At 43.5% G+C, this 18,793-nt stretch overlaps 1 protein-coding gene and 1 non-coding gene across 19 annotated transcripts in view; both read right to left on the bottom strand.

Annotated features, from left to right (window-relative positions):
- Nucleotides 1-3,597: 3,597 nt before the first annotated feature.
- Nucleotides 3,598-18,793, bottom strand: part of PUM1 (pumilio RNA binding family member 1) — a 127,996-nt gene continuing 112,800 nt past the window's right edge. For 17 of the 18 annotated variants that reach the window (XM_027109369.1, XM_027109371.1, XM_027109378.1 and 14 more), the window contains 5 exons: nt 16,971-17,108; nt 14,597-14,722; nt 13,286-13,407; nt 8,559-8,751; nt 3,598-5,459 (listed from right to left, as the gene is read on the bottom strand). In XM_027109369.1, the coding sequence (XP_026965170.1) occupies nt 5,328-5,459; nt 8,559-8,751; nt 13,286-13,407; nt 14,597-14,722; nt 16,971-17,108 (711 nt within the window). In that variant the 3' untranslated portion in view covers nt 3,598-5,327. The remainder of the gene's footprint in view (nt 5,460-8,558; nt 8,752-13,285; nt 13,408-14,596; nt 14,723-16,970; nt 17,109-18,793) is intronic. The other variant, XM_027109377.1, reaches the window with a different exon arrangement.
- Nucleotides 7,609-7,693, bottom strand: LOC113622507 (small nucleolar RNA SNORD103/SNORD85). Its single transcript, XR_003433550.1, has one exon. It is a non-coding gene; the product is annotated as a small nucleolar RNA SNORD103/SNORD85 (small nucleolar RNA).

The raw sequence follows: 18,793 nt of genomic DNA, 5'->3' as shown, positions 1-18,793 counted from the left end.
GCTTCCAGTGGGCCCTATGAAGCAGGACTATTATTATCCCACAATAAGAGGTTAAATGACTCACAAAGGTCACAGAGGGCTGGTCAAGCTGGGATTTGAAGCTAGGCAGCTCTGGGTCATGAAAAGACTTGGACATTTTCATTGTTTGAAAGCTTGACGCATAAGCCAGAGACGTAGCCCCCAAAGAGACACGAGGGCCTCGGATCACGTTAACAGAGGCATGGGGCCACCCTCCTCAGCCCCAACAATCTGACCTCATACCATCCCTGTGAGGGTGGCAGGGCTGGGCTACCATGCCAGGTGACAGTTGGGGAAACTGATTTGCCAGGGGTTACACAGTGAGGCAAAGGCAAAGCTAGGGTCTGTGAGCCAGATCCGTGACCATACCCTGCCATCCCAAGCCAGACGGAGGGAAGGAAGTGGGGAAGCTTAGTCTTAGAGCAGATGCCAGACCTGAGGTCTCTGGATGAGATGGGATCTTCACTCCGGAGCCCCTCAAGCCAGGGGAAAAACATCCCAAGCCCTGACCTTGGAGCCTTGAGCCCTTACGCCTCTATAATGCTTTCCTTAGGCAGCAGCACCCTCGTGTGGCTACAGCTGGCAACTACATGAAGTCACAGTTTTCCTCCCCACAAAATGCCTAACTACCCAGTGCATCACACTTCTCTGGAAACCCAACTAGAGAGACGAGACCAGCTATCCCTGGAGCTGATGGAAGGTGGCAAGAGCAAGAAGGCATGGATAGAGCACTGAACTTGGAGTCAGGAAACTTCAGATAAAATCCTTACTTGGTTACTAACTCATTGTGTGTCTTGGGTCCCAAACACCTCATCTGAATAATGGGCTGATAACATCTACCTTACCTTACTCCCTCAGGCTTTCAAGAGGATCAAAGCCATCACAAATATGAACGTGCTCTGTAACCTGTAAAGTCTTGTGACGAGGCAAAGGATTATTATACAGATTTTGAGGAATCCATGTTGGAGGGTCTCTGGAAGAGATCTAGAATGCGGGTATCTACGCGGCGGCAGCCCAGGACCTCACATCCTTGGGCAGACTCGTTAGCAGGTGGTAAAATGAGGAGGTTCAGCCTGCTCCCTGAAACCCAACCCTGCAGAGGGAGGGGTCCACCCCAGCCCCAATCCCTCCCATGAGGCACCAAGGGAAGAAGCCTCAGGCCGAGCACTGGCCTGACCCAAAGACTTGCATCAGAACCCAGAACCCGTCTCCGTATCTACACGATCAGGACCACCACACTTCCTGCAGGACTGTTGTGAGGAATTAGAGAACGTGTAAAAACCATCTCTTGGGTGCCTGGCACAGAGATGGTTCGTGACAAACGACTTTACGTAAACTTCTGTACATAATGGACAAGCATTGTTTTGTTCCCCAAAACCTGTGCACAGCCATTGGATGATTTTTTTTTTTTTTTTTTTTTTTTTTGCGGTACGCGGGCCTCTCACTGTTGTGGCCTCTCCCGTTGCGGAGCACAGGTTCCGGACGCGCAGGCTCAGCGGCCATGGCTCACGGGCCCAGCCGCTCCGCGGCACGTGGGATCTTCCCGGACCGGGGCACGAACCCATGTCCCCCGCATCGGCAGGCGGACTCTCAACCACTGCGCCACCAGGGAAGCCCTGGATGAGTGATTTTAAAGGTAAAAAAACAATAAATACCATTCATTTATTATGCCAATGTGCCAGGCATTCTGCTAAGCCTTGTTATTTCATCCTCACAACCAACCTTGGACATAAAGTACTATTTTTCCCACATTTCACAGAGAAGAAAACTGGGCCTCAGAGAGATGACCCAGGTAATAAAAGGCAATTGGGATTAAACCCTGTATTTGTCTGACTGCAAAGCCTCCCCAGGCCTCAAAGACACAGAATGGAAGTAAGGCGCGGGAGGTATCACATATCTAAACTAGCACCTTGCTTTGTTACCACTAAAAACACAAACACAAAACATTACACTAAATGCTAAAGGGAGAGAAAAAACACCCAAAATACAAAGTCCAAGTATAAATAGTCCAGGCGGAAAAGAAGCAAACCTGAACGAGCGCCTCACACAAGTGCCAGGCACTTGACACGTTTATTAACAATTCCATCTTACTTCAGCTCCGTGAGGTATTACTCCAATCTTATGGAAGAGGAAACTGAGGCTCAGACAGGCAAAATTACCATCTCAAGGACACAAAGACAGTAGGCCCATGGAAGGGAAAGAAATCCAAGCCTCCTGCTTTGCCTAATTTGTACATGGCCTCTGCAAGGGTCCAGTAAAACCATAACCAGCTAATGGCTATAACTTTCCACGACGTGGTGTGAGAACCACTTCACATACACGATATTGCCTTCCATCAATTTCCAGCAAGGGATTCGGTTAAACACTGGGTGAAGTAACACCAGCCCACACAATGAGTAGTGGGAGCCGTATGTGAACCCTGGTCTGATTCCAGAGCCACCTCCATCCAGCATGCTGTCTCTGGCAGGCCCACCAGCTACGGCCTGGGAAGAAGGTTGGGGAATGACCCGATTACAGTCACTAAGGCAAAATCAGGTCCTGGACTGGAAACCTCCATTAGCTCAGCTACCTTTCTGTCCCTTTCTTCCCGGGACCCACGGGGCCTGCTAGTGACCATCCCTCACCCTTGGGAGGGGACCATGCAAAGTCCCTTCTGCAAGCTCCACTTTCAGCACCAACATTGGTCTAAGTTTCAGTGGTGGCTTTTTGCCAAAGCTGCTTCTGAAGCAAAGGTGGTAAAGAAGGGAAGGTGGGCATCTTAAGGCACAGGTGACAGGTACCTCAGTGAGCTAGAGCCTCCTGAACTCAAAGCTGGAAGAGGTCCCTTATGTGAGGCTAAGATGAGCAACCTAGGATAATGCGCCAGCCTGGGCCGGCCCTGGTGTGTGGGCCCGGAAGGGCAGGGTGTGGAGAGAAGCAGCCCAGACAGAGGAGAGGAAAGGGGACCTCAGGGCAGGGAGGCCTCGACAGATGCCTTACCTACTGCCCTGCCTCAGAAAATTAGGAGCCAACACTTGGCCAGGAGACATTTGTAATCTGTTGAATTCTAATCTAGACCCTGGGCCCACAAATGGTGCAGAGGCCAGAGGGAGTGAATGAAGAGCACCGCAGAGAACGAGGCAGATCGTGGGGCTCAAGCTTTTTGAGAATGCGCCCCATGATGTGTGTACAGACTCTGGGCCCAGGAAGGTGAATATTCTGATTTTTCAATAGCAGTTGGACATCCTGATTAATGTGGTTATGTCTTTGATTTTTTTTTTTTTTTTCGGTACGCGGGCCTCTCACTGCCGTGGCCTCTCCCATTGTGGAGCACAGGCTCCAGACGCGCAGGCCCAGCGGCCACGGCCCACGGGCCCAGCCGCTCCACGGCATGTGGGATCCTCCCGGACCGGGGCATGAACCCGTGTCCCCTGCATCGGCAGGCGGACTCTCAACCACTGCACCACCAGGGAAGCCCTATGTCTTTGATTTTGAAACAAAACACAAAACAAAACAAGCAGAAACAAAAAGGGACAAACAAGGAAAGGGCTGTCTGTCCTGGGGCACTATATTGGAAAAAAATAATAATAAAGCACAAACTCAGATTCCAAAGTTCTGTATTTTTCAAAATAAAGATCACACATTGTTTAGAGACAATCTACACAAGAGTTACAAAAAATAGTTGCCCAGGCATAAGCATACACAGGTTTGTTAATTATACACATATGGTTACAAGTGTGCTTGCAAAAAAGTTCATTGGAAATATACACAAGGCTCTGGAAATGTACACCGTGTAGTGTTACAATTCTATATTCAAACAAGGAAAATTGACAGTATGTTACATTCACTTACAAGTAGACAAAATGCAAAATACAGTTCATCTTCTGTACAAAAAGGAAGGGCAATTCACACTTTACAAGGTGAGAGGGGCTCTGATTGTAAGGAAAGTTAGGGCGGGGCTGAACTTTGCACGTCCTTTTGACTGTCACAAAATAAGCAAAACATTACTTTTTTAGGATTAAAAAAAACCCAAAACCACTAGTATGAACTGAATCATCTTGAATAACATTTAGAAAGGATCTTGCTACTATCTGACTAGGTGACAAATAAAACCAAGCTATTTTTTTCTTTTTAAAAGTTAACTAGGCTGTATAAAGAACATTTATTCCTTCAAAAGAAAAAAAAAATTTACTTCTGGTTGAAATTACAATTTACAATATACAACACTATATGCTACGACCATAAAAGGTGTGAATATACACTGAATGCACAGGGCTGGCTAATTTTCTTTTCTTACCAAAAAACGTGTTTATGTTGATTCAAACTTCTCCACATTTACATTACAGGTATACAAATGTACAATTGTACAATCAAAAGTATGTTCGACTACTAGGGTACATTATAGATACAGATTAGACATCAAAACAAGAAAATACTACAAATTTGTATATATGCAAAGTCTACACCAAGTATACACTATATATTTATAGAAGCAAGACCAAAAGCAGAGTTGGATTTTCTTTTTTCTCATGCTAAGTAATCAGATTTTGCCTTTCAATGTTAACAGAAAAAAATCCAGTAGGCAGTAAACAATTATACCCGCCTGGCCTTGAAAGACATTCTGGGTGCTCACATCTCCTCCTCACAAAACAGACTACACTATTTTCTTCAGCATAGTAGTCTCCAAAAAAGGCAATTTTTAGAAGTTCCATAAACTTAATGTCATAAACTGAAGCTTTAGCAACTCTGAAAATGATTTTCATTTTATATATATATATTTATATATATATATTTTTTATAAACATTGTTAAATGCTAGTTTGGGGTCATTTAACTAAAATTCAAACTTCTCAGGTTTTTTTGTTTGTTTTTCTTTTTTACTAAAATGAGGAGTTGGGGAAGAGCTATTTGCAAAACTTGCCAGCGAGGCAAATGAGTTAAAAACCTTTTTTTTTTTTTTTTAAACTTTTTTGTTAAACCAACCACCCTGAAAGTTTCCACATGTGGAATATAGATACAACGTTGAACAAAATATGTGGCCTCCCATGTACATTGGTTACCTATGTACAAGTATCCTATACACCAGTAAAACAACAGGGCAATTAGTCAATTAAAAAAAATAATTAGTACATGTTATGCATAATAAAATTAAACAAATTTACAAAGGCTTTTCCACTTGTGGATTTGATTCCTTTTTTGGGAGGAGAGGGTAATCCTGGAGCAACCATTTACCCATTTCAGATTCTACACTAGAATATTTCTGGTTGCTGGTTGGATTCACCAGTGGGCCAGTGAGGTCAGTGGGAACAAGGGGACAGGGGAGACACTGCCTCAGATAATACCATTAGGGGGGCCACAGATGGGCCCTAAGTCAACGCCATTCTTCATGTAGTATTTCTCCAGCTTGGCCAGAATGTGCTTGCCGTAAGTGTACTTGCGAAGAGTCGCGATGTGAGGCCGGATCTGGGGAGAAAGCAGAGTCCGTGTCACTCTGGCCTGAGGCAGGTTCAGGCAGGCTCCTGGGTAACCTGCTCCCAGGGACCACAGGGCGCCCGCCAGCACGCACGCCTCACAAGCAACACCTTTCACTGGCTCAACCCGAGCCCCTGAATTCTCAGGCTGCACTGACCGAACAGATGAGGGGAGCAGCTCCTAGCCTAAGCGCTGAGGCAGGACCTGAGAGCTCTGGAGGTCAGACGGCCACAGACCACTTCCAGAACAGTATGTGGAGAAAGTGCATCCCAAGACTGACAATCACACTGTCCACCACCGCCTGCACTGCATCGCCCTCAAGGAGGCTTTTGGCCCCTCTGGTCCCTCGCAAGGCACCTCAGCTCTCCTGAGCAGCGGGGGTTTCTTTCTGGGCACCATGAATCCTGTGCTCTCCAGTCCATAGAGAATCACAAAAAGCTACTAATGACGACAATAAAAATGACTAACATAAGCCAAGTACAGTTCATTTTGAAGCTTCCTAAGAGAGGTGTGATTATCCCCATTTCACTGACGAAAAAATGGAGGCACAGTGGGTAAGTCACTCATCTAAAGTCAAATGGCTAATAAGGGACATTAGAGGTATTGGGAACCCCACTGTCTAGCTACACCAGAAAATTTTTTTTCCTCCAGAAATTATTCTTCTCCCCACTGTCTCTCATGGCTCTGCTCCAGTCTCACCCTTCACCCTCTCAAAGCACGCTGAGATCAGCCCTACGAGCCATCTCTTCTGTTCTCTGGGCCGACCCACGTCCGCAAGTCCTGTGCATCCCAGACAACTCAGGAGGCACTTCCTCTCTGGAACCCCCTTTCCTCTTCTGTGAGTTCATGGAGCCTTCTACATACCTCAGCTACAGCACGTAGCACACTGTGTTCACAATCATTTGCATAACCACCAACCGTCCACACAGACGGTGAAGACCCACAACATTAACCTGCTTCCCCATCGCAGCTCGCGCTTATACTCGAAACACAGGACAGTGTACCAGGGAAGATGGATGCTCTCAAGCCTGAGCGCTCTAGGCAGACTATTTTGTCTGTTTCGTTGTGCCCTCAAAGCAAAGAAGGATCAAGTGGCGCTAGAAACCATTTCTGTACCCCTCACAGGACACAGACCTGTATCAGCTATTATATTCTCACCTAGGAGCCTGTCTGGAAAACTATTCAGTCCTTGGCTCAAATTCTGAGCTGTGTGACCCAGACCATTTGCCTAACCTTCCTAAACGCATCTATAGAAAGGATGCCACACTTTCATTTGGGTTGCAGGCTGGACTCTATACACAACTGATGTTTTGGTCACTAGAACTGGAGGCTCCAACCCCCCCTTGCTTTTGGTAGCTCTTCTTTTAGAAACTAAGTGAAATTCAATTCATTCACCTGTCTCTCCCCAGGAATGGCTCACTGGTAAGACCACTTAACCTTTACACCTGTCCTCTTCCAGTCAAAAAACTAACAACCCATGTGCGTGTACGACATTGCTGAACTCCATTTTTCACTTGATTTAAAGGAAATGCTGAACTATTCTAACAGTCCCCCGTCCAAGTCCTCACTGCTCATCTCCCGCTGCCTCCCCTCCTCCAAGTTACTCATCAGCCAGGACCATTATTGGAAACGTAAATGTGATTCCGGCACCACAGCCCTGTCCCACTGGACTTGCTGTACTTCTTCAAATACACCGTCTTGTCTCCTGCTTCCAAACCTTCAAGCTCTAGGTTCCCTCTGCCTGGAAAAGGTTCAGGGCTTTATTCCAATGTCACTCTCTTGGGGAGCCTTCTCTGCACCCCACAATAGAAGAGGCACCCTCCATATTCTCCCACAGCTCTCCCCAGCATCAGTGTAACCAACTATGACACTGCTGTGTCTACCAACACGGTGCCCTGATAAAGGAGCGCTTGCTGTAGAGCATATGTGCTTGTTAACTATTTGTTGAATGAATGAATGAATGAACTCCCAACCTGCCATGTGTCTCCAACATTCCCTCTGCCTTCACCAGCGTCCCGACATGCCTATCTGAGTCTCACGGCTTAAGGACTTTGGACTCCCCAGCCTTCAATTGCCATTGCTGACACCAGCGCAGTGTTCTGTTGTGTTTTGTTTTGAACTGGAAGTGGTGGGTGCCTCGTCTGGCTCAGAACTTGAGTCCATAACAAAGATTCTCATTACTGAACTTTGTTCTCAGAGAGGGCAAGTGGCTCATCATTGCCAGACCGCGGCCATCCCCTCCATCGAGAAGGGCTGAGTGAGTTCGGAGCCCAAAGGCTGAGGGTTCAGATCAGCAGCACCTGAAGGCTCACGGCACTGCCTAGCGCAGACACAGCGCGGCACACCTGCCTGTGGGCTGGTCAGGCTTCCCGGGCCTCGTGGTCTGTGTGGGGCCCGTTGGACCTGCTCTGAGGCCATCGGCCTCTTCACGTGCTTTCTGTGCCAGCTCCCACTCACAGCACCCAAACAGTTCAGATTTCTGTCCCTTTTTTCCTAACTCCTCTGCAGCCCAGACTTCTCCTCCTGCAAAGCCTCCCCTCAAAACCTCGGGCATGTGCTCTCACGTCTCACCGCTGCTTCCCGCCACCCTTCTCCACGTGTGCTCCGTGGGCAGGGCTCAGTCTCGGCCATCAGTCTCTGTGCTGATGTCTGGCACACAGTGGGCACCAGGTCAACGCACCAGGCCAGGTGCTGCCCTGGGCAGGCGCTCATTCAGTAAATAGTGGTGGAATGAATGATGAAAGGGAAGAGGGAGGAAAGGAAATAAGGCAAGCAGGTTGATTTGCTGAACTGAGAAGCTGGTCTCCTAGGAGCCAAGGGGTAGAAACATGGGCTTAAGATCGGGGAGGGGACTCCCTCACAAAGACTGTGTTTAACACTCACACCAGTGAGTTACTGACAGAGGGCCAGCAAACACAGGGATAATGGCCATTCCAGATAAAAGGAAAAAGAAGCACAGCATGAGACACAATCCAGTGACAAACTCTGCAGAAAGAAGCAAGATGCCCACCCTCCTTTACATGTCAGAAATGAGAAGAACCAAGGGCCCTGCACTTTCTCTCTGGTTGAGATCTGCACAAACTGGCCTACCTTATGCATGACGATCTTCCTCTGGGCTGGCTCTGCCACATCAATCATCTTCTGGACCACATAGTTGGCGTACTGGTCCTTCATCATGGTGTATAAGGCACTGTGGGGACCATCGTTCATGGTGCACACCTCGTCGATGAGCACAGCGCGCTCCGTACGGGAGGCATGAGTGACACACTTCTCCACAACATTGCTGTAATGAGATAAATCCAGGGACAACTCTTAGAGGGACCCTGTTAGGCTGTGCTTGTCTGGCCTCTGCCCTGACCTCAGGATCAGCAGCAAAAGAGCTCTTAATATTTTTGGCAGATTAATTCCTCTTCTGTTTGGCTCTATGAGACTCCACCTTTGCCATCTGTGACTTCCAATGTGAACCATGGCCGAGACCAGGTCTTGGAGGATACCAGAACCCAACCCTCTAACAGGTGAGGGTAACAAGCCCAGGTAAGTGAAGGTTCACAAGACTCGTTAACAGCTGAATTGGTTAATGAGCATAATTTCAACAGGTATCAGAATCTATCAATTCTTTGCTCACCTCTGTGAGCTTAATGAGGCCAGGAACAAGTCTCACTTACATCTAGATCTCTAGTGCCAAGCACAGAGCCTGGCACTACAGACTTGGTCTACAGACTTATTGGGTGAAGGAAGATACAAGTAGGAACCACAGCCCTCATTCAACTACTTCACGCTGCCTCTGAAGAACAAGAAGAACCCCCAGGTATGTCTGCATTTCTAAACACTTCACAGATGTATCATCTTGGGAAAGGAAAAAAAGAAGTGTGGTTACATTAAATCAGAGTTCTTCTACAATCCAGAGGGGCTGCAGCAGCTGATGAAATTACACCCGGCCATGCTCAAGGGCGCTCACCATCCAGGAGTGACTGACTACTCGTGAATGTTTGGTTTTGTTAAGTCAGCACTACTCTGCACCTGTGGCTCTGTGGGTATGACGAAGTTGTGTGATGTCAAAGAACAAGAACAATACTTATTCTTTGTATTTGTATTACTGGAGCCCATACTTCGCAGAGAGAGCATTTGGTAGGTGCGCCTCGCAAAGAGTTCATGATTGGGGGAAGAGCTGCTCTGGGTCACAGGACACTCGGGTAGAAAAGGAACGTTCAAACCTAGCTAATGCACAAAGCTCTTTTCTGACAATCCTGAAAGACGGCCATTTAGCCTCTGCTTGGGAATTTCCAGTGATGTGGAAGTGATTCTAGGGCATCCTACCATACGAGTGAACGGCTTTGTTAAACATTCTTTACATACTGAAATAAAATATGCTTCCCTGAAATTTCACCCATTTGTCTTAATTTTGCCTTCAAGGGCTGAAAAAAGGATGTGTATACCCACTCCAGAAGCACCAAAAAAGCAGAGATAGTGTCTTACTCCTTCTTTCAAAGGCCAGCCCCGTCAATAACTGAACAGTCATCACAAATAACCATCACCAGAACAAGTCCCTATTCCAGAGTTTTTAAACCATAAGAAGGTGTTGCTCCCATGGAGCTCTGACAGGACCCCCTCCATGTTACCTGGTTTAGCGTACTGAGTATTTATTATTCACATGCTTTTATTTAGAAAACAAAATTCTCAAGCTGAATGTCCAAGAACTACCATCCTACCAGATATTTTTTCGATCTTCCTTCTTAAGATACACAGAGTAAATCAACTGATAATCAATCAGGTTTAATTAAGACAACAGCCTCTCCCTTCTGATACAGGAGAAATATGGGAAAACCTTTACCCCCACCTTCCTTCCACAGTACTATGCAATTCTAGCACAAGCTGAAGGTGTGGCATGTGGAAGTGAATCTCCTAATAGCCACCGCCTTCTCCCTTAGCAGAAAAGGGAGTTAAGACATTACTGAGCTGGTTCAGTAGCACAAAGCCAGTCACGATCTCCAAATGTTCAGGCAAAGAACTCATCACTTTTTAGAACTGCCTGGCTGGGTTGTACCTTCATCCACCCGAGGACTGCTTCCCCTATAAAGTGGTCAGGATTAGAATAGGATTTTCTACTAAACTAGGTTGCAGACAGGACACACATTCTTCTGGGTGGAGGACTGAATCCTCAGCAGTGACCTGTCTTCCAAGAAAGTAAGCAGGTAGATCAGCTACCACCACTTGGTAGGATCACTGATCAGGATCCCACTTGGCCAAAGGCTTCCTTCCACCTTAACACACAATCCATATTGTTCCAGTCTTTAAAGTCTATTCTAGCGTTTCTGAAACTGTGGTTCCCAACCCATTTATGGCTGAGGAAATCAACTTAGTGATTTGAGACTCGTTTTTTTTTTTTTTTTTTAATGAAACAGAATAGTAAGTGTCAGAATTAATTATAAGCAATAGATCTTCAGTTACCTGTGCATGCACATGCCTATGCACTCAAAGTCAATGAAATATTTACTTTGTATTCCGTATTAACATCCAAAATGTCATAAGGTCACTAATCTGTTTAATTGATTTGTTTCTATTATTTGATTTTCAAATTTACTGGCTCCTTCTCCTGTTATCTCTAATTTACTGTTGAAGCCATACAGTGAATTTTATTTCAGATGTTATATTATTTTTCTACTCTATAATTTCCATGTTATTCTTTCTATAATAAAGCTTCTAATTCTCTACTAACATTTATCTTTTCATTTCATTACAAGCATATTTTCCTTTACATCCTTGAGTATAATTAAAATACTTTATAATACTTTAAAATATAGTATTTTAAATACTAATTACTTCAAAATATAATAACTTTATAAAATGCTTTATAATCCTGCTCTGCTAACTCCAACATCTGGGTGGTATAAAACTATTCATAGGGTTTTTTCTATTTTTTTCTTTTTTCTTGAGTATAGGCCACATATTCCTGTTATCTAGACATGGCAAATGATGCTCTGTCATATTCCTCCTACGAGTGTTACTCCTTCACTCCCCCCCCCTTTTTGGTACGCAGTTAACTTGGCTGAACAAAAACTGCAAAATTCTCCCATACGGTAGGCAGCAGATGAAACCTCAGTTCAATTCTTTTAGCCTTAGTTGGGTTGCCTTGAGTTTGTCCTATACAAATGAGGTTCAGGAGTCAACCAGATATTTAGAAAGTTTAAATTTAGGCTTCCTCCTCCTCCCTGGTTCTCTTCCTTTCCAGGATTTCTCCCGTCATTTTGTCACTCCCATGGTCATCATTTTGTAACTTTCCTAATTATAGTCAATACCGTATTATAAATTTCAAAGTTGCTAACAGGCTAGATCCTTAATGGTTCTCAACATAAAAATGATAATTATGTAACATAACAGCTAATGCTACTGTAGGAATCATATTACAACATATAAATGTATCAAACCAACACGTTGTACACCTTGAACTTGCAGGATGTTACATGTCAATTATATATCTCCCCCTCCCCAAAAAAAGGAGGGGGGGGAGGACGGGGACATTTTCCCAGTGCAATTAACCTTCTTCCAAGTATCAACAACCTCCCCTACTCCTCTCTGGTTATCTCCCTGCTCTCTAATGTCTTCATGTCTTCATGTTGTTTTGGGCACTTTGTCAACAATTTATTAGTTGTTATCTGTGAGAGGACTGGGCCCAAAGTAGCTACTAGGTCATTATCAGACCACAACTCTATTATAATATTAATACTTAACACTATATCCAAGAGTGAGATATTAAATACACTGAACAAGAAAGTAAATAGGACAGCGACCCCCAAAAAAGAACTAAGAGATTCTGTCCCCTATTTCCATGATCCCGACAAATGTCCAAAAATAGCAATACAAGGTCTAAGAGATGACCCTGATGTGCTTAGGCTGTTGAGACACTGGCTCTGTGGGTGCTTTTATTTCTTTTCTCTATTTTCCATGCTGTAATGTTATAAGATTTCACAAATTAAAAGTGAACAATTTAAAAACATCAAGGTTGTATGAGTCACACCTGCCTTGCAATTTATTTTAAAAACTAGAGAAGAAAAATATTCCAAAAATACAGAATACTATGTTATGTGTATGATAGGATATACAGACTCTACTCAGAGTATCACACCACTAAGCCGCTGGAGGGCCATTCATTCATTCATTCATTCAGCTGCACCTGGTCTTAGTTGCGGCATGCGGGATCTTTACTTGTGGCATGCGAACTCTTAGTTGCAGCATGTGGGATCTAGTTCCCTGAGCAGGGATTGAACCCGGGCCCCCTGCATTGGGAGCGCAAAGTCTTAGCCACTGGACCACCAGGGAAGCAACAATTTCTTCTCCAACCTCTGCCACTTATAAGTTACCTAAGACATCTTTCACAACCTGGGAATAACTAGTACATTTTATTCTTGGGCTGGTATGATATGAAGACTGAAAAGAGATTTTTAAAAATACTAAGGCCTATATATAGATATGGTCACCTGCTCCTTAATTCAGGTATCAAAAAGGAAATTGAGTAAAGAACACTTCACAATTCCAAACAAGTAAGTTACTAAAATACCCAGTTTACCAAAGTACAAAATGCATATGCTTTAGAAACATATTCCCCAAATTTCAAAGTGGCGAACTCTGGGGGAATGAGGAGCCCACTAAGAGATGTCTTATGTTTCATACTTTGTAGCAGAACTCTTTGACTTTTTTAGCTATGTATACTTTGAGGAAAATAAACATTAAAACAAAAAAAGTATGAAAATTTCTCTAGAGCTGAAATACTATTTAATCATCTCTTCTGGAAAATAGTCTGAGTAATTCAAAGCACATACCTTGCAAATTTGTGCTGACTCAATACAAGTACATTCCCTCGAATTTCTGCTACAATTTTACTTTTATCCTCAGGACGACCATGCTCCAATACATGCTGGATTACATAGTTTCCATATTGATCCTATTTGAGAAACAACAAGAGAAATTTTTAAATTTATATATAAACAGGCTCTATGTTACTTAAATCCTTATATCTAATCAACACCCATCTTCCTGTAAGACCATGATGGCTTACCTGAACACTAATGAACACATAAGAATTTTTTAAATGGATAGGTAGTGACAATTTTTCCCTGTCATTACAAAACAGGAACACGTTATTACTAGACAATGGTTTCTATATATATATATATTTATGCCCAAAGGTCCTAGTCAGGGTCTTCATAAAGTACTATACACAAAAATGTAGGCCTCTTCTCATTTAAAAAAAAAAATAAAAAAGAAGAGAAAGTAGGTGGGAATAAAGAGCTGTTTTTCTCTCTAACAGAAATATACAAATGGGTCTGTGCGCCTGTCTTTAACAAAGAAAAACTGGAAATACTCACAACACCTAATTAAATAACATTACAAGCACACAATGGAGATACTCATCTAAAGTGAAAGATGCTTTGAAAGAGTAAGTGTGTGTGAGCAAGGAATTCCAAAGGCAGAAACATTTATTTGTAAGGTGTAAAAAATTAAAAGTGCACATATAATGCTTTTTAAGAGCGCCTATGCCAAATGTGCCTGCTTCTGGACAGCAGGGTTATGGGTGGTTTCTTCTGTTCTGCTGCTACTTTCTGTACTTTCAAGCTTTTCTACAATGAATATTTAACACACTTATAATCTCACATCTCTCACCAAAACAAGCAACAAACACTGCCCAAAAATTGCTTCAGGACAACATACTCTATGTAGAAATTGTTCAAACAGTATGATATGGGAGACAATTTTAGTAGAAGCAAGACAAAGTACCAAAACTAGAAAGAAAAAATCAACTAATCCACTTAGTTCATTTGCAAAGATGAAACTGATAGACTAAATGGCCTGCCTAAGTGGCCACAGCTAGCTTAATCCATGACAAGAGTTCTAGCTTTTGACAGTTCTTGGCAGATCTCTTGATGAATCAGAGGCAGATCTCAACTCCAAGGCCAGGGTTCTACTCATTACCCCTATTCATAAAACACGAACCAGGCTGGTGCAAATGAAAACTTGCCCAGAGCTTCAATGGGCATTTTAAGCACATTAACCTCTTCTGGAACAGATACCTGTGCTAAGAAAACACAAAAGCCCACAGGTGTTTGCAGTTACTCTACTGGCAACTCCACTACCTGTACAAGTTGCTCTGTGTGCTGGTGAAGCTCCTCTAAAATAGGGAGTGTCTGGTCAGGGAGACAGTGCTCCAGGATCCTCTGAATCACTCGGCAGCCATAAGGATGTGTGGACAAAGCAAACACCTAGGGCAGACCAACACAAACAAGAAAGCCAAAAATAACAGTTGCCACTTTCAGTGCTTCAGTATTGTTTACATACATTATCCCATTAATCTTCCCAATGACCCTGAGAGAGAATCATGATTAAAACTGAAGCTCCTAGAAGTTTACATAATGTGCCTACAGTCATATAGGTAGTAAATGACAGAGCCAGGATTTTATTTCCTAGTCTGACTCCAAAGCCCAAATTATAAGTATGGCATTTAAGTTCTCTCTACATACAATAAGGTGAGCATGTATGTGTGAGGATAAACTTATTTCTTAAACCCATTCTAGGAATTCATAGATGTACACAAATTCAGAGCTAAGAAGGACTTTATTGAGAAAAAGCTTATTTAGAAAAGAACAGAGAATTGGTCAAGGTCATAGAAAACACACTTAGTTAAGAGTCCACTGTGTCAAAGGATGGGTTTAAAAACAGAAAAAAGAAGGGCTGGGATCAAAGCCTGAATGCTTTCACATAACTACACTGTAATGTTCTGAATTTCAGCTTTATAAAAACGCTAAACACTCACAGTCTGGAACAACTTGACTTATTTCACTCAACATTATGTTTCAAATATTTACTTATAATACTGTGGGCTTCTATCGTTTATTCTGTATATCTGTATAGTATAATGTTGGGAAAATATGTGGTTTGTTTTTTTGGGGGGGTCCAATCCTCTCCTGATGGACATCTGGTTTATTTAGTCTTTTCCTATTAGGAGAATAATGCTGCTTTAAACATGTCTAAATACGTCTCATGGTATACATGACCAAACATTTCATCAGGTATATACCTAGGCCAGGAGTGCTAGATCACAAGAAATATAAATGTTGAACTTTAAAAGATACTAAATTATTTTCCAAAATGGGTCTATTCCCACCAGCAGTGTATCTAGATCTCACATCCCTGTCAGTACATAGTAACCAATGGTAGAAAATGGTCTACGGGACTTCCCTGGGGGTCCAATGGTTAACACTCCACGCTTCCACTGCAGGGGGGCACAGGTTTCAATCCCTGGTTGGGAAACCGAGATCCCACAAGCCGCGTGGTGCGGCCCAAAAGAAAGAGAGAGAGAGAAAAGAAAGAAAATGGTCTACTATCTGTGGTCTTAGTTTGCATTTTCCTGATTACTTCTTCTGTCTATTCAGGCTTTAAGCCCATTTTTGCATTAATTTGTATTGTTCTCCTTGATTTCAGGAGTTCTTTATATATTCTGGTTATCAATTCGTTGGCATTTTCCATCTTGAAAATATCGTCTCCCATTCGGTGGCTTTAATCCTTTTACTTTCTTGTATATTTCACACACACACAAAAATGTAAAGATAAACAGATCTACTCTTTTCTTAATTAACTCAGAAAATCCCAATAACCCTCAAGTTAGTGTCTGTAATCTACTTAACCACTGCAGTTTTAAGTGAGCAAAACCTAAACAATTCTAAAATCCCATTTCGATCTAGGCTTTAGCAGTACCCATGACTACACCTGAAAATCTATTTGGTATTTCCAATTTTTCCCTTTTCAAAAACAAAAGCAATTTCACACACCCAAAAAGATGTATTTTACCCTCTTGTCCCACCTAGCTTAGGAGACTGGGAGAAGGTTGTTTTTTGGCAAAAGAAATTAATGATAACAGCCAATTGAGGGGCAATTCTGGAAAAACTAGGGTATGACAAAATATCAACTCTGCTTGGAAGCTAGCGCTAAAAGCACACTAGTCCTTACGATATATAAGTAAATAGGAGAAACTGGAAGCTATCTCTGGTTGTGTGCCACTTAACAGAGTTCAAACCAACCTGATCACTGCCCCACCCAACCCCCCCAAATTAAGAAGCACCTTGTTATTTTAAAGACATAGTGACACATAACCTGTAAGATTAGTTCTGTAAATGACCTAAATTTTAAAACATGATAAAAACTTTTAAATATCAAGATAAATAGTACTTAACCAAAGGAAAAAATTTATTCTTCAAGTATCTGATGACAGTACCCCATCCTGACATGAGCGGATATCTGCATTAATGATGGAGAGAACACCCATGGACAATTAAGGGAAGAACCTTGGGTGCACAGAGCTAGGTACCTGACCCCACTGAATAGGACTACTACTTACTGCAGTCTAAAGTACACTAAGCTCTTTAGAACACTCCACAAACCCCATCCTGTTCTCTGTTCACAATGGAAACATCCATCAACTTGCTTCCCTTATTTCTTTCCTAAGGCACTTACCTGTCCCTTAAACGCATCGATGATAAACTGCAAAGATTGGGGTTGCACACATTCAATGCATTTCTGAACCACGTGATTGCCATTCTGGTCTTTCACACACTTCAGGACATGGCCATCTAGCTCCCGAACCATCTCATTCTATTGGAGACAAGGAAAGAAAGCACCACCAGAATCACAGAGAGCAAACACCTGGACGGTCAACGTTCTCCTCACCAAACACAAAAGCACTGATCAGGGAATCCGTGACAATTAAAGTGGGACAACTCAGCTGTGGCACTCTGACAACCTGGTAACAAATGAAGACTGGAGTTTTTTCACGTGTTAACAAACTTCCTATAATAATAACCAGTCTTTTTTTTTTTTGATTCTTTTCTTTTTTTAAAAAAAAATTATTTATTTTTGGCTGCACTGGGTCTTTGTTGTTGCATGGGGGCTTTCTCTAGTTGCAGAGAGAGGGGGCTACTCTTCGTTGCGGTGTGTGGGCTTCTCATTGCAGTGGCTTCTTTTGGTGCGAGCACAGGCTCTAGGCGCACGGGCTTCAGTAGTTGTGGCTCGCGGGCTCTAAAGCTCAGGCTCAGTAGTTGTGGCGCGTGGGCTTAGTTGCTCCACGGCATGTGGGATCTTCCCAGACCAGGGCTCGAACCCGTGTCTCCTGCATTGGCAGGCGGATTCTTAACCACTGTGCCACTGGGGAAGCCCAATAATAACCAGTCTTAAGAAAGTTCTCTAACTTGCAAAAGACCTGTCTGGGAGTTACCAAAAAAGTGCAGTCATCTTCAAATTATAAACGAGCCGATATCAAATCAACTACACTGTATTAGAGCATTTCACATACAATTCATCATGTTTTCACCATGAGAACCCTGTAAAGTACATATTACTAAAAATGAGAGTAGTTAATCTAGAGCTTACTCTAGGCTAAGTAGACCTCTAAATGCTTAACATGCTTTGACTCACAATCTGCCTCACAATCCTATGCAGTAGACACTATTACAGAGGAGGAAATCAAGGCACAGACAAATTAGCTGACTTGTTAAAAATCACAGACCTAGACTTGCTCCTATTCAAACCCAAGCAATCTGATTCCTGTGTGTGGCAAAACAGACCATGTCAGCAAACCACCTGTCAAATATTACCCTGCACACCTTCCTCCACCCGTATATGTGAATATATGAAGATATTGAGTCTGAGAGGGGTTAAGCAATGTATTAAAACTACAGACAGTGACTGAATCAGAATTCTAGCCCAGTCTGTGGCTCCAAAATGATCTTCCCATCAGGCCAGACTGACTGCAACGTCAGCTGGAGCAATACGCTCAGTTCACGAAATGTGTCCAAACTCAGGGAAATACAGAAGGCCAGGGGCTTCCCTGGTGGCGCAGTGGTTAAGAATTCGCCTGCCAATGCAGAGGACATGGGTTTGAGCCCTGGTCTGGGAAGATCCCACATGCCGTGGAGCAAATAATCCCGTGCGCCATAACTACTGAGCCTGAGCTCTAGAGCCCGCGAGCCACAACTACCGAAGCCCATGCGCCTAGAGCCCGTGCTCTGAAACGAGAAGCCACTGCAATGAGAAGCCCACACACCGCAAAGAAGAGTAGCCCCCGCTCGCCACAATTAGAGAAAGCCCGTGTGCAGCAGTGAATACCCAATGCAGCCAAAAATAAATAATTTTTTTTTTAAAAAAAAAAGGCCAGACAATGAGTAAGTGACTCTGTGTGTGTGTGTGTGTGTGTGTGTGTGTGTGTGTGTGCGCGCGCGCGTGTGTGTGTGTAGGTGCGTTGGGATTTTGACTGGACCCCATCCCCAAACTTGCTGCCTCAG

Source organism: Aethalodelphis obliquidens, unplaced genomic scaffold (assembly GCF_003676395.1).
Source record: "Aethalodelphis obliquidens isolate GAN/ISIS:26980383/991018 unplaced genomic scaffold, ASM367639v1 scaffold9, whole genome shotgun sequence".
NCBI classification, from domain to species: Eukaryota; Metazoa; Chordata; class Mammalia; order Artiodactyla; family Delphinidae; genus Aethalodelphis; species Aethalodelphis obliquidens.
The sequence above is the reverse complement of the archived record's forward strand: the minus strand, read 5'-3'. Positions and strand labels throughout refer to the sequence as shown.